Source organism: Gouania willdenowi, chromosome 1 (genome assembly GCF_900634775.1).
Source record: "Gouania willdenowi chromosome 1, fGouWil2.1, whole genome shotgun sequence".
NCBI lineage: Eukaryota > Metazoa > Chordata > Actinopteri > Blenniiformes > Gobiesocidae > Gouania > Gouania willdenowi.
This window is the reverse complement of record NC_041044.1, coordinates 23,419,370-23,436,376: the sequence shown is the minus strand read 5'-3', so window position 1 is coordinate 23,436,376 and position 17,007 is coordinate 23,419,370. Positions and strand designations below refer to the sequence as shown.

The 17,007-nt window shown below is 38.3% G+C and overlaps 2 protein-coding genes across 2 annotated transcripts; one reads left to right on the top strand and one right to left on the bottom strand.

Annotated features, from left to right (window-relative positions):
- Positions 1-84: 84 nt before the first annotated feature.
- Positions 85-5,025, top strand: LOC114469416 (ecto-ADP-ribosyltransferase 5-like). Its single transcript, XM_028456928.1, has 4 exons — positions 85-240; positions 476-553; positions 2,538-3,271; positions 4,336-5,025. The coding sequence occupies exons 2-4, from the start codon at positions 497-499 to the stop codon at positions 4,415-4,417; spliced, it is 873 nt and encodes a 290-aa protein (XP_028312729.1). The 5' UTR covers positions 85-240; positions 476-496; the 3' UTR covers positions 4,418-5,025.
- A 1,204-nt stretch (positions 5,026-6,229) lies between these two features.
- On the bottom strand, positions 6,230-15,989 carry tacr3l (tachykinin receptor 3-like). Its single transcript, XM_028456919.1, has 5 exons — positions 14,828-15,989; positions 13,303-13,491; positions 13,061-13,211; positions 7,294-7,490; positions 6,230-7,218 (listed from the first exon to the last, which is right to left on the bottom strand). The coding sequence occupies exons 1-5, from the start codon at positions 15,181-15,183 to the stop codon at positions 7,011-7,013; spliced, it is 1,101 nt and encodes a 366-aa protein (XP_028312720.1). The 5' UTR covers positions 15,184-15,989; the 3' UTR covers positions 6,230-7,010.
- Positions 15,990-17,007: the final 1,018 nt, after the last annotated feature.

The following is a 17,007-nucleotide window of genomic DNA, read 5'->3' as shown; positions in this document are numbered from 1 at the left end:
ATACAAGCATGCATTGAAGCTGCAGCAGTTTGCATCAACTCAGTAGCAAAAGCAGAACATATAACTGGACAGAAGGCCTCCCAGTGGCATGTTATTTCCTTCCACAGGAAAGAAAAGGAGTTGTACAGTAAGATAAGTGCCTCTACTTGCTCGGACAGCGCTGTGAACAACACCATCCCTCCCTGCACTCATAGACCTGATTTCACGAGCTCCTAAAAGAAGTAAAGCATTAGAGAGAAGGTATGTGCCTCATTAATTGAAATATTGTCTTTTTGTGTTAGAAACTTGATCTCGTTTAGTTTTTCTTTAATTATTATCTCATTATCGTATTATATGTGACAATAGAAACATTGACTGTGAGGATTATTTTTGGATTCTGTAAACCAGGAATTAAGCAACAAGACCATATATGGAAACGTGGCACTGAGCGTTTAACTCAAGTTTGTCCATGTCATGGTTTTCTTTTCTGCTTCAGTTTGTTGGAGAGGATTCAGAAATGTTGGGCAGAAGACTTTCCTTTGCTGCTGTAGTTTTCACAGCTTTCCTTCACAAAGTAAGTATTTTCTAGACATTCACGTTTTATGTTGGATGAATCCAGAGGTGAAAGTAATAGATTACAAGTACCCACGTTGAGTTGCTTTTATGTGTACTTGTACTTTTTCGAGTATATTTCTCAATCAGAAATTGTACCTAAGTACATTTTTAAAAAAAGGAAAATAATTTGTTACATTTCTACACCCAACAGCTACTGAGTACATTATTATTTTTTGTTTTAAAATGACCAACGGACATTGTGAAACTACGAAAAAGAAAATGACCAGACGACAATCAAACACGTCACATCACAGCCGACCAATCAGATTCAACGTAATGCTTGGCGCCAACACATCATTGAATGCCATTTGTTTTCTCATAAAATTTGCTTTTATTTTGAATTTAATTCGTTGGTGTTATTTTTTATTTTATTTTCTGATCATTTTACATTTTGACAAAACATTTATTTCATACAGATGCCTTTAAAAATGATAAAGCTAAGTTCCTAATGTGAAAGATTTGGTCTCTTCCTTTTTAAGTTTTTACATGAGATGTTTACTGTGCGCAAGGGTGGCAAGATTTATTACCAAAAATAAAAGATGAGGAATGAAAGTAACTAGTAATTTTTACTTTGAGTACTATTTAATGACAGTGGCTGTCTGTACGGTTGCCATATCAACATACCGACATTCTATCCTATCAAGTGATAGGTCAGTCATTGGCCAGTTTAGGTAGCGTAACGAAGACTAAACCTTACCCTAAACCTAACCCTAACCCTAACCTTAAAAATTGTTGCAATAGGGTTATAATATAACCCTAACCCTAACCCTAAGACGCTACGTACTTGGGTAACCGTACCAATAGCACCAGAGGTTGTCTATACAGCAACCGTACAAAAAGACACTGTGGTGGCAAAATTGATTAATTATGTATACTCCCATGATACAGCTTCTCTAAAGGAATGTCAGTTGGCCCCAGTTTAATCTCGAAGGCCAGAGCACGTCCAAACCCTCCCCAGACATCACATACACACACACACACACACACACACACATCATATACACATACACACACACACATACATCATATACACATCCACACACACTCACTCATCCACAACACACACATACACACACACTCACTCATCCACAACACACACACACACTCACTCATCCACAAACACACACACACACACACACACACACACACACACACACACACACACACTCACTCATCCACAACACACACACATACACACACACTCACTCATCCACAACACACACACACACACACACACACACACACACACACACACACACACACACACTCATCCACAACACACACACACACACACACACACTCACTCATCCACAACACACACACATACACACACACTCACTCATCCACAACACACACACACACACTCACTCATCCACAAACACACACACACACACACACACACACACACGCACTCATCCACAAACACACACACACACACACACACACACACTCATCCACAAACACACACACACACACTCACACACTCACTCATCCAGGAACTTTTGAAAGGAACTTTTGGGTCCTTCTTTTGGGTCCTTCTTCTTCTTCTCCTGCTGCTTCGCGTCTCTCCTTTGGCCAGAGGAGACCACTGTTTTGTCTATCCCGCTTTGTACTTTTTTATTTAGTTTAGATTAAATCATTTTTTATTACTTCATCATCTCTCCTGTCTGGTCTTCATCATTTATCACCACAGAGTGTGTTTTCAAGTCAAAGACGAGGTAACCGTAAATTTCACCGTAACAACACTTTCCTATTTAATTCCCCTAGACTTTTTACTCGTACTTGAATATCTAATGTATGACTTACTTGCACTTCTACTTCAGTACAATTTCAATCAAGTAACAGTACTTCTACTTGAGTAGTATATGTTAGTACTCTTTACACCTCTGGATGAATGTATTCTCTTGTTGAAGATAACTCAGCTTTGATATTCCCAATCCGAGGTAACAGCGAGGACTGGAAAGTTACTGGATTCGGCCTCAGATGTTGTGGACGACGTGTACAGCGGATGTCGACAGAAGGCCATGGAGAGGTTTATCCTCTCAGGCCTGTTGGGGATCGAGCTGAACAGCAGTGCTGAATACCAGAAAGCTTGGCGAGCCAATGACCAGTGTGTAACACTGATCAATGGAGGAACTAAAGAGCACACCACTGCTCTACTGACCTATAGCAACGGGGACCGCACCTTCATAGATACCTTTGACAATGCTGTGGAGACAAAGGGTGGAAATGTCAGCATTTATGAAAACCAATTTCACTTCAAATCTCTTCATTTTCTGCTCATGGATGCAATGATGCTGCTGAAGCCGAAGACGTGTCAGACTGTGTTTGTCATCCAGGAGAATGAAGGGCGTCACAGCAGTGAGCAGTCGGCCATCCCAAAGAAGGGCTCTACGGTCCGATTCGGTAGTTTTACATCAGTTACCTCAAGCTTTGAAGACCTAAAGAAAGATGAAGATTTAGATGAGCAGGTGGTCCTAAATATCACCTCCTGTTTTTACTTCAACATCGGGGAACACATTTGCAGTGAAGACAAGCATGCAGTGCTCCTGTCTCCAGCTGAAGATTTCACTGTGGAAGATGTGTTGAAGAAAAGTGAGGACGACTCTGAATACACAGAGGTTGTATTGAAGCATCTCAGTCTGAACAGCACACACAACTGTTTCCTTTTCTCAAGGTAAGACACACATTAAGCATCAGTTTCCATTACAAACAAAAAAGGATTTTCATTGTTTTTTATCTTTTAAAACAATGGGTTTTTTTAATGTAAAGAGATAAGGATGGGGTAAGCATTCAAGTTATTCTGGATATTGATTCATTAACTTAAAAAGTTTTAACACACAAAGTAAACAAATACATGAAATCCTGCTCAAAAAGTTGAAGTTTAAATTAGCAAACAACCTTTTATTTTAACGTCAGGCTTTTAATTTTAGCAAATTAAGATGTTTTTTTGTGTATTATCACAAAAATATATTAATTAAATGCATTTTTTAAAGGGTCCATGTTACGCTAAATTGACTTTTCTGTGCTTTAAACATCATAAATGTACTATTTGGGCTTCATAGTGACTTTTCAGAGGCTAAAATTCTGAAAAACAGGAGAGTTTGGGAAAATAAACCTCAAATACTATGTTTTGGGGTTTTTAGAACAAATGAAGATGAATGAAAAATAGCTTGACATGGGACCTTTCAGCTTAGACACTCGTAGCCACCACACAGTAAAACATGGACTTGCTAAACACACTAGAATTTGGTTATTTGTTAGTTCAGCTATAGACTGGCATCCTGTCCTGGGTGTGCACTGCCTCAATGCCTGTTTCAGGCTTCAGCTCGCCCTTCAATCCAATGACTGCTTTAGACTTCCTCAGACAAGTTCTCCTCTTATCCCGTAAACTTCCCATGTTTCCTTTAAAATACAAAATCATGCAAATGTGATTATGTCAGCGAGCAATAATGACACGTCATGTAATTTTAATTTAATGATCAACTGTGGACACCGTTTATTGGTCTTTTTAAAAATGTATTTTGGTGTGAATTAATATATTTAGGGATCAATCACAGGGGTGAGTTTGCTACACATGACCGATGATTAATATGTTTTGATTTTTCACATATCTAAACATTCAATAAACAAAGGAAATGGTGTTTTTTTAATCAAACAAAAGAAAGAAAAATATAAACATTTGGTCAAAGTTTTTAGTTTTATGGTATTGTTTAATCCCCCCCCCCCCTCTCTCTGCAGGTCTCCGGCTGTCGTCTCCACCCTTTGGCTTGTGTCTGTGCTTGTGCCCTCGTCTCTTCTTTCTTCATTCTTCGGAATGTAGAAAAAGGCAGCTCAGGCTCGTTTATGAGTCATTTTAATGCAGAGCGTCGTTTTATTTCACTCTGCTGCTACTGACTATAAGATATAACAATTGTCTGTAAAACAATCGATGTTATGTTTCCAATGTGATACTTTTTTTCAATCAAACCTCAGTATTTTGTGTTTTTCTAGCTATTTCGTGACAATAAATAGATACATGAATGAAAATAAGGGACAGCATGTGGCAAATCCATCATGTCTACTATCGTCATCTGTGTAATCGTGAGCTCTGAGCACAGAAACCAACTGCTTCTTGAATTATGTCTGTTTTGAAACTGTGAGGGTGATTCACAAATGACAAATTATTGTTCAATCTTAAAACGTTATGATACAGCACATATGTTGAACTATGTTCTGCCTAATGTTGATTCTTTCTGTTGGCGATTGTCTCTGTGTGGCAGGAACAGTGGGTGGCTGAATAAGCAAAGATTAAAATGACTCGTCTTCATGTGACGTGTGTGGAATTGCAGATTTCATCAGAATTAACGTGAAATGCATCTTGTGTAACTACAACCAGTGATCTGAACCATACTCTGACCCCTAATAATAAACTTCACATATAACAACGAATGAGGATTTTTTTTCTTCTATTTTCCACATTGTTTTTTGTTTCATCAACAAATGTTTGTGGATTTAGCTTTAGTCAAAAACATGAAACATGTGACCAAATGTAGAACTACACAGCCACACAAGAGTAAACGTGTTAGGACAACAGATTGGCTGTTGCTGCAGTTATCATTGATCTGTGAAAGCATTCGACCAATCACCATGTAAACAAACACAAATCTAGTTAGCATATGTACAAATAATATTAATTTAAAAAATAAAAAAAAATCAACATTGCCAAATGTACTATTTTAATTTTTAATCTTAGAAAATCAACAAAACAATAGATAGATTGATAAAGACAGACATTTTGGTCAGTACCTGTTGCAAGGTGTTTTTTTAAAAAAATTAAGTCAAATCTAGACATTCTTGTCACATGAATGGCACAAATTGAATAAATACTAACAACTATGACAGCTCTAGTGTTTTAATACCTGACAACTGTTACATTTACTTCTCTCCTTATTCTCCTGTACCATATCTTCTGTAATTCCTCCTTCACTCATTACTGTTAGACAGGCTCCCTAAAAACCTCTTATCTTATACTGTATATACAACAGATAAATGTACAGTAAACACGTAGCCTACTTTAAAGAAAAACAAGATGTGAGAAAAGAAAAAAAATCCTTCATGACACTGAATGTGAGTGTTCAAAGTGGATTACAATTCTTTGGTTGAATCTGAAATCTGTGTCAAAGTCGAAGAGACAAATCAACAACCAACGGGAGGCAAAGCAGCTTCCAGTTGCTTTTGCTTTTGTTGACTTATCTCAATATCAAAGTATATCCTGTTTTTACTTCCTGTCACTCCCTATGCATTCCCCGGTTACTTTCCTGTTTATCATGAGGGTCTAAAACAGAAGTGTCCAAACTCCTTCAGATGTCTGTCAATTCCAACACCCCTGACTGTAAGGAGAGGCTCATTACTTCAATTATAGATCAGATTAAAAGCTGCTTGCAATGATAAATAGCAGATAAAGACAGAAAAGGTGTCATAGATGAATAATTTTTGGGATAGTTTACTAAGAAAGGCCAAAATTGCTGTTGAAAGTTTGTTTTTGTCTCCACCTATCCATCAACAAATAGTCATGGGACTTGAACTTCAGAAGTTTCGCACATTGCATTTTGGGATTTGGTGTCCTGTAGAAAAATGCAATGAAGGTGCAGAAAGGGAAGAGTTTTTTTGAGGAGTGTTTATACTTCAATCTTATACAGTGGTATATTTTGTTTCTTTGTTTATGATGTTCCCAGTGATATGTGGTCACTCCCATTTTGGTCGTATTCGGGTGTTTCTGTGGAAATGCCAAAATATCAACATTTTAACATGGTTTTATCAACAAATTTCACTCTGTGAAAACAACAATAATAATGTCACTTGGACAGTGTTTTTTTGAGGTCACACTCAGTAGTGGATGAAAACAATTTTTGGATGAAATACAGATACTACTGAGCCCCTAAAGGGACACAGATATTTTTTTTCATCGTGTGCTCACGTAAAGGTTCCATGTGAGCGCATGAAACTAATACGTGAGCGCGTAAAAGTAGTTCTAAGGGATCACGTAATAGTGCACGCAAAATGTGTTACATGCGCGCTTATAAACGTCAGTCATCGGGCTGCATGCTGTGCTCGTAAAGAGTTAATCATGTTAGAGGATTTCAGCCTTAGGGTTAGGGTAACAATTACCTTTATGCGCTCACTTACGCAATACTAGTATTAAGTGCTAGTGTGGAACTTTTACATGAGCACGCAATAAAAAATAAATTTAAAAAAATCCTTGCCCCTTACGCTAACACATATTTGTATCACGTGCTTGCGTGGAACCTTTAAGTGGGCACGCAATACATTTTTTTTACCTGTGTCGCTTTAGGGGCTCCGTAAGATACAGATATAAATTAAAAATATTGCAAAGCTAAAAAAATATGATTTGTCTTTGTATATAATTGAGTGTTTTAATTGTTCTGCTCTGAGTTGTGGTGTGATCTGTTTCCATGAGTGCTCTTGTCCTTGCTTAGAATACTGGTATCAACTCGAGACAGGGTGCACATGCTGCTCTGGCGACATGGTCGCAGTCTTGTGTTTTGGAGCTCCATCTCATCATAGCTCGACACTTGGATAAAAGGACACCAGCGGAAAACCCGTTTGAAACCTGCACGAAACCTGCAAGTGAGAGCAGAGCATGTTACATGAATACGTAGTTTGTTAGCGGTGCAGATGAGCCGTGCTTGCTCTCACCTGCTGTTAAGGCAGCAGTAGATGATGGGATTGTACATGGTGGAGCTCATAGCCAGCCACAGCACCAAGAGGTAAACCTGTTGGATGTACTTCCACCTACTCAGATGCTTGTTGAGACCCGTTACTATGAAGTACACATGGTAGGGCAGCCAGCAGAGAGCAAAGGTCACCACCACGATGATCATCATCTTGACCACCTGCAGGAGAAGACAGCAATGGAGAGATGCACACTGACGAGACGCTAAATTCAAGCTGCATCACACTCAGTCACCTTTTATTACCTCACAACTATGCTTCTTAACCATGAAAACTGAAGAACATACTGCACAAAAGCAGCACAAACACATAACACTATTAGGACCATTAGCCCAGCAGATATGTCAAAAATATGTTCACTTCTGGAAGAAAGCATGAAAATGTATATATACATGGGGGTTTTTGAGTATGCAGAATCCATTTTGAATGGGATCCACGCTGGCAAACCAACGGTTCCCAAGAAATCCAAGATGGCCACCATTCAAATTGCCATTTTGGATATTTTGTCATAACTTTGGTTCTATTTCACAAAGAAGCTATATCTCTGTGGAGAATTATAGGTTTTTTAGGGTCAAGAAATTCAATAATATATCTTAAAATGCCTTAAATTGTGCTCAGAGCAAGTTCCAAGATGGCCGCCATTCATACTGCAAATTTTGACACAGACACAAGATCTTTGAGGCAAAATGTAGGTTTTTGAGCACAAGGATTGTGATGAAATGGCCTAAAATACTATACTGTATCTTGCATATGGAGCAAGATCCAACATGGTCACCATCTGTTTGACAAAATTCAACAACCGTCTATAACTTCAATATTGTTCCTACTCAGAATTTGGAATGCAAATGGAAAAAGTGAAACTGCGATGCATCAAGTTTTTTTTCTCAATCATCAGCACATATCAAAATAACTGCAAGAAGCAAACAATTAAATATTATATAACGTTTGAGTGTAATCATTGTACATGTTGGCAAGTGCTCCAATATATACATATCATCAGATTAATGCTTATGCATGCATGCAGGATCACAATGGATATAATGTAACTGAGAAATTAAAGAAAAATAGATATATCAGTTCATGTTTTGATGGCGATTTAAATCAAATTGTTTACCCTCTAAAATGTGTCTTTGCTATAAACAGTTGTGGCTGCAAAGAAATCGCAATTTCACCCTTTCCATGTATAAAGTGTTGCGGTGGCCATCATATATCTGGCTCTGGATGAAATTTACAGTATTTTAAGCTATGTCATGACGATCCCCGTCCTGAAAATCCTACATTTTGCCACAAAGATGATGTTTCTCAAACAGAACCAAGGTTATTATAAGAGTGAAATTTGCAATACGGATGGCAGCCATCTTGGATCTTGCTCTAAGCACAATTTACAGTATTTTAATATATTTAATTAATGTCCTTGACTCTGAAAACCTATAATTCTCCACTGAGCTCATGCTTTTATGTGAAATAGAACCAAAATGGTGGCCATCTTGGATTTCTTGGGAACCGTTGATCCCATTAAAAATGGATTCAGAATACTCAAACAAAAAACCATGTAAAATTTTCATGCTTTCTTCCAGAATTGAAAATCTTAGCCTAATATTGCTACATACAATGTGGTGAAAATGTGTTTGCCCTCTTCCTGATTTTTTACTGTTTTCCACACTTAAAAGGTCCAGTTATCTTTGACTAATGTTTGAATTTGTTTGATGATCTGAAACATTTAAAGGGGCGGTATTATGAAACAATCACTTTATATACAGTGATATACATCCCTTTAGCCTCATTCAGAGGGCCAAAGTTGAAAAAGTTACGTTTCCTCCCTCCCTTGTTATTCCACATTTTGTGTTATCTTTAACAAATATAAATTTGTTTGATGATCTGAAACATTTAAGTGTGGAAAACATGCACACCACTGTATCTGCCGGGCGACATGAAGCAGCTGCAGAAATAAATGATCAAACATCCACTCCTGTTTTCATTGATACTGATTAAATTGCAGGAGCACATCCCTTCCTCTTCAGAGCAGAAAGAAAAGTCAACAATTCATCACAATGCTTCATCACACACAGATAATCACAGGAAAACACATTCATTCCTAGTTGGATGAATTCCCAGAATAAACTCATACAAGCTTAGGGAAAAAAAAAACATTAAAACTCCAAAGGTGAGATCAGTACCATGAGGCAGCACTGAGCAGCTCAATACTGTATATGAAGTCCTAAGTCCATGACGGAGGTGTCAAAACCTGAACACTGGAATGTGATGATGTTATCATGCAGCGCTGCAAGCAGTGACATGCAGTCAGGGTAGGCAAGGTAGGCAGTGCCTACCCAAGGGTGAATTGATATTTTGATTATTTGTTTTAATTATAATATAATTATAAGTTATTTATTTTTTCCTATAGCCTACAGTACCTATAAGTTTGAAAGTGTCAGCATTTTGTGCTTTTCATAGCCCAAATGACTAAATGTCGCTATTTCCTGGTACAGCAGAGATGCTGCACAATCTCACTCCACTATAATGCAGGAGGAGGCCACGCCCCCTCCCAAAAGCACATTGCTGCTCTGCCTCTGTTCCCATAGCGTGTTTTTATGTGTTTGCACATGCGCAGTCAGTTCCCCAAGATGAAAGCCATTTACGTAAAAAGGCAGCTCTCTACTCTGCCTTTGGACGTAACCGTGCTATGCTAAATGCTATATGTACCTACACAGTGCATTAGTGAATTGATAGCATGTGACTGTTGCTGCTACGTTCTCTAGCTAGTGGGCAGGATAACACTACAGTCAAGATGACAGCGCTAGAAACCATAAAGCAACTTTTTTTTAGGAAAAATGCTTTTAAAAGACGGGAGACCAACACCTGAGCTACCAGACCTTCAGCAAAGGTAAGGTCAGAAAATTGTTCGTATTTTCTACAGTGAATGGAACAAAAGGAAGGATTGGCTTTGTGGATGCTCCTCACTGATGCTGTTCTGAGTTGTTGTTGTTGTCATTTTCTCTGTGTTTCTGTGTTTCCAACATAAACATGAGATATATCTTGTTGTGAGAGTATGGAGGCTACTATTAAAAAATTGTTTATGTTTCTTTAATGGTGTTTTACGATGTTGATTTTGTTAGATGGCTAAATGCTTGTTTATGTGGATCTGTTCTTTCTTATTATGAATTTTATATTTTGATAAGCGCATTGAGATGACTTTGCTGTAAATTGCGCTATACAAATTGTGGCGGGGTTCGATTTTCGTTCAAAAAGAAGAACCACGACCATCGATATGGCAAGGCGACTTTCATTTATTTTTCCAAAAATGGTGCCGGTGCTCAATATTTACAGTGGAACACAAATATTTACATCAAGAGAAAAAAAAAACACAACCTGGTCCCAGCTCTACTTCCAGCTGAGAGGCTTTCAGAAATGCTCAGGTACATTGCTCCCACATGCACTTCCAGAGAAAGACTGCCCTCTATGCAGCTTCCTACACTGCTTTTAACAGGTTAGCCCCTCCCATGGGTGTGGTTTAAATTAAACCAAAAACAAGTATTAAGGAATACAAACAAAAACAATATTCACATCCTTTTCAAATGATAACCGATTTTCCAATAAACAAATGCATTTTTCAAATCACATCCTAAATTAATCCCCATATAAATGTAAAAACAATTAAGACAAAATAACCCCTGATCACATGATCTCCCACCCTGCGCTACTGCCTTACATAATCCCTTAGTTAACTCCGCCCCGTTTTGTCCGTCAGCTGCTCAGAGACGTCATGTCACCGGTAAGAGTTTCCGTGTGTGTGTGTGTGTGTGAGAATGTGTGAATGTTTGTGCAGCAGGTGAAGCCTAGAACAGTCAAGTGTGCACCCCTGGCTGACTCTAGCAACAGTTGGGGAAGAAGGAGATGAGTTAAATGCATGATGTGAGGAGAAATATGGAGGGGAGAAAGAGAATGTGTGTGACGTGTTTGTGTGTGTGTGTGTATGCGTGCGCTGCTGCTCGGTTAGTGACGGCGCTGCTCCGTCACACAAATAAAGTTGTATTGAAATGAATTAACACTTGATGCTCGGTAACATAATCCCAGAGCTGTCTTGATAGATGTTAAATGTGACGGCTGTGATGACCTTAATCCCTGTTTAACCCAACTCAGAGAGTAGCTGCTGCAGAGTCAACTGTGCATCTGCATCGATGAAGCAACACAAACTGTTACTGGTTCATTTCCTCAACAACAAAAGACAGAAACCAGGATTGAGGGCTCATGGTCCTAGTTTTGAATTAAAATCTGAACTCCCAGTCAGAAGTGCTGATCCTATGTCTATAAAAAGCTACATGCTCACTCAAACTGATAGTTTGACCGGAAATGCTTGTGTCAGAAGTTCACTTTTCATACTCTTCTTAAGTGCTGTACGATCTAAGGCCTGTGGACTTTTCTTCTGTTGTTTTGGGAGTTAGACTATGAATAAAAAGTACAGTTTAACTTAAAATTATAACAGCATAACCAGTAGAGACAGGGTGGATGGGGGACACGAGTCTTCCAAAAAATTTGTTTTAATTTTTAATTTTTATATAGACGTTGTATTGTGTAGAAATACTGTTGTTTTCAGTTTGCATGCCTAAGGTTATAAGTTAATTTCCTGGTCTAGTTTTGCAATCTTCTTCGCTGTCACATGCTGGGGCAGTGGGTTGAGGGTCACAGACAACAACAGACTAAACAAACTGATCAGGAGGGCTGGTGATGTCGTGGGGGAGGAGGTGGACACCCTGACGACCGTGGCTGAGAGGAGGATGCTGTCCAGGCTTCAGTCCATCTTGGATAATGTCACACACCCTCTCTATGCCACACTGGCCCAGCAGAGGAGCACTTTCAGTGGGAGACTCCTCTTATCCAGATGCACCACTGAGCGCCACAGAAAATAATTCCTGCCTGTGGTCATTAAACTCTATAACGCCTCCCTAAGATAGTCAGACACTCCCCCTTCTGTAACCTGACTCAAACATGGACAGTCTTTCTCATTTTGCTCTTTTTGTACTTTCTGCACATAATTAAACGTATAGTTATATTTATATTGTTTTTAATAGATGTGGTTTGTATAATATATGTTGTTTGTATTGTTTGTATATCTGGAGCTGTAACGAAAATAATTTCCCCCTGGGATTATTAAAGTGTTTCTGATTCTGATTATTCTTTATCAAAAGTGTTTTTTTGTTGCTTTTTCATCCTATTTCAGTTACTTAAACTATCATTACTTATTCCATAATATATTTGGTTCAGTAAAAACACATACAAGATGTAGTTGGCATATTATTAGTTGGTGAATAACCAATTTTCCCTGGCCTCCCCACCATCACAACCTCTTTCCTCCAACAATGAACAAAGAAGAGATCAGACCAGTATAGGTGGTGTTTCCATTTGCTTGCAATGAAAGGTTGAATCTGTAGTTATTAACAGCTATTGTTATTATCTATTACTATGTTTTTTCCCTTTCTTTCTGAGGTTTTTAAAGCTTTCTGTATTTAATCAAGTGTCTCCTGGCTGTCAATTTAAAAATAAAGGTGAATAAATAAAAATGGATCTGCAGCTGTTTTCCTTTCCAAAGTCATTGCTTACTCTTCCTCTGCACTACATCTCTTTTATGATCTGTCAAACAAGCACAGAAACTCACGGCTGCTTGTGGCCAGCGTTTGCTAAGTTATACGAGAATCATGATTTTGTAAACAAAATCATTCATTGTGGTGTTTACCTTTCTTTTAGCTCGGAGCTGTCCAACATAGTTATCAGAGGTGTCTCCGGGGATCTCACCCCCCCACAGCGTCACTCCAACAATGGTGTAAGTGATGCCCATTACCACTAAAGGCAGCACATAGACCAGGATCGTCACTATGGTATGATACCTACAGGAGAGATGATAAATCACATCAAGTATTGGGAGAAAAACCTGAAACCAGACAAACACAATCTTTGAATTAAAGTGTTCAGTCTTACATGAACGGGTCATCAGCCATTCGGGGCCAGGCCACGTAGCAGAGGGTTTTATGGGGCAGAGCTCGGGTTGTGGAGTAGAAGCAGAGAGGGAACGCCAGAACAACCGCCAAGCTCCAGATGCAAACAATGACTCCTGTGGTGGCTTTGGCAGAAAGACGAGGCTTCAGAGGATGAATAATTGCCATATATCTGCAGACAACAGATTGAATCACATGCTTAATGTACAGTCATTTATCTCCACCTTCTTCAAACACATGTACATGCAGTGACAAGGACCCCTATTTGTGGAGGGAGAACGATACCATATTATCTGTACCAAGAAGGTAATAGTTTCATATTTTATTTATTTATTTGTTAGTCTGTCAGCAGGATTACGTCAAAAGTACTCACTGGATTTTGACAAAACATTAACCTAAGATAGAACTTACGCCATGGAAGGTTCTATTTAATTTTGGAGAGGATCCGTATCAATATGCTGATTCTGAATGAGAATGGAGTTACTCTGGGCTGAATTGGATGCTCTAAAGCAGTGCTTCTCAAATGGGGGTACGTGTACTCCTAGGGGTACGTGATGACACTACAGAGGGTACTTGAGACAGAGAGAAAAATTAGGAAATGAAAGCATTAAAAATATGGGGTTTTATAATATTTATTTTTTAGTTTAAAATGACTCATCACAACTCACAAAACAACAAGAAAAACACCCACTAAGAGAAAAATATACTGAATAATAAAAAGAACAGATAAATAACAACAAAATACACAAAATGACACCAAACACACACACACACACACTAAGAGAGAAACATACTACCATTACCAGCAACACACAGAACAACAACAAAGACAAAAAATAAAATAAAAATAATTCAAAAACAACATAAGAAACAACCAAACGACACCAAAAAAACACACACTGAGATAAATAAGAACAGATAAACAACAACAAAATACCCAAAATGACAACAAAAACAAATGCACTGAGATAGAGTAATTTAAATAATACCAACAACAACACACAAAAACAATGACAACACACAAAATGAAGATAGAAAGGATATTGATTAGAACATGAACTGAAAATACAAGTCAGTCTTAAAACTATAGAAATAAATCTATTCAGGAGGCACTAAATACTGTTTAATTCCACTTATTTACAAAATGAGGTTCTTTAAAATGTGTGTTACTGTTTATGACATTGTGCTCTATAGTTGTTTTTTCACAGAATTCTGCGCAAAATGTTGTAGTCGGACAAATGGGGTATATGGATTCAGAAATAAGAGAAAGGGGTACTTGAGCCAAACTAGTTTGAGAAACACTGCTCTGTAGGGTTTGATTTGACACATTTAGACTCAATTAAAGGAAATAACAAAATAATAATAATAATAATAATAATAATAATAATAATAATAATAATAATAATAATGTATCTTTATCGTTAACTTTTTTTTTTAAATTAACTAAAACATGAAATTGAAATAAAACGTGTATATTCTGGAGTCGTGTACAGGTGTGAGGGCCCCACCTGTCTGTGGCGATGGCGGTCATGGAGTAGATACTGGCAAACACTGCAGTCACTGGGAAGAAGTTGTGGAACCTGCAGTAGACTTCTCCAAAGTACCACTCTCCGTGTGACGCATAGATGAAGTTGATGAGGGTGTTGAAGGCAGCCATGGAGACGTCAGAGAAAGCCAAGTTCAGCAGGAAATAATTGGTCACAGTCCTCATCCTTTTGTGTGCCAGGATGATCCAAATCACGATCAGGTTCCCAAAAACAGCCACAGCCAGAACCGAGCTGTACGCAATCGACCAGAGGGCCACGCGCCATGGGGGCTGCACGAACTGGTTCACCGGACCACTGGTGTTGGACCCAGGGGCCATTACTTAGGTGTCCTCAGCAGTGGTTCTGAGTCACTGGTCCACTACCTGTTCAGTGTGGTGGATGCTGCATTCACATGTGAGGAGAGAGAGAGAGAGCGAGACAGAGAGACTGATGCTGCCACTCCCCTCCTTGCTGCACAGGACTAAACAAAGTCACTTTAACAGGATTTGACTTCGACTATTTTTAGTCCAGAACAATCAGGGAAAACCTTTAAAGCCTTTTGTTCAAACATCTAGAACTACAACACTCCCACTATATTTAACCCAGATGTTCATAGTTTTACCTTCTTAAACTCTACAAGTCCCTTCAAACAATAAACACAACTTCCAGTCCCTGAAAACAAGATCAAAAGCCTCAACACAACACGGACACATTCACTCTTACTGGAAATCTAAAGATATAGATTTTTAGACGTAAGAAAGAAAGAAGGAGAGAAAGAAAGACCAAAAAAGAAAGAAAAAGAACCTGGCAACATGTGGGGGAGAACATGCAAACTAGTACAGATAGGTTCAAGGTCTGGCCAGGCTATCCATAACAAGGTCTTCTTCTGTTTAAAAACACTGTCTAATATAATAACCCCACACACACACACACACATTTTTTTTTTGTATAAAACAATGTCTATCTGCATAAAATGACAGGCTTCAATATCTAACCTCACACATTCTTCATGAAGAAAGGCCTAAAAAAAAAAATCCTACAAAACAACATTTTTTGGGGAAAACCTTCTTGTTGCCTGACTTATATTAAGAATTACTGTGTTTCCTTTTGAGCTTTAGGTTTAGTACATTAGCCTCTCCCCATCAGTGATTTAAATTCTAGTGCATGCAAAGGCAAATGTCACATTACATCACATTAAAGTAGATTTAACATGGTTAATCCTTAATGGCGTCACCATCAAGTGCAAAGCTTAAGATTTTATGAAGGTTTTCTGTTATGTAAGAACTCACTGGTCAGTTAAAAGGATGGTTCAGTGAACACAGTGTGTAGCCTGACGTTCATCATGGTGGTGTTTTAGTTACCAACAGCTCTGGGTTTGATATATAGATATGAAGTAGTCATCAATGTGTGTATTTCACTTTAAACATCTTTGTCATTGTGCTTCAGAAAAGCTGATTTGTTTGTGCAAATAAACTTTCACTCTACAAGAAATCTTGACGTCTCTATAAAGTAATAAGAGTTTCTCGTGACCCTGTTTAGAACGAAGCCTGTTCAGAGGCTGTGGTCGACTTCTCTCCATGCAGAGGGTTAATCATGTGTTCATTGAATTGATGGTATTACTAATTAAAAGCAAAGGACCTTTACACCTGCTATTCATCTCCTCGTTTCTCCGGCAACCACCGAGGACTAGCCTTAGAGCAGGAAGTGAAAGTGTTACGTCTAATTTATGAAATGACACGAGGCAGAAGGAAAGTCTTTAGATGTTAATAATGAGGATGGTAAATGATTTTTATAATACAAAGTTGATGCATGTAGTGATGATCTGTCCATGGATGCAGAAAGGAACAGAAGAAGCAGGTACGGAGGTGGATGAATTATTTACGTGTTTGTTCTTTTTTTTTTTTCTTTTTTGTTGCACTGCAACTGCTTAAAACTGACACGTATTATTTCATGAGATAATTTATGATTATTATTTATTAATGAAAATATCACAAACAGGTTAAAAAGTCTGTTTTCTCTCAGCAGGACCTCATTACCCAGAGGGCAAGTATTTCAGGCTCCTCCCTGCTCCAAATGTCATCCTTTCTAACCTCTTGTGAACACGCCCTTGTCCTTCAAATAGAAAAGGTCAAACTGTTGTTACTAATTACAATATACACCCC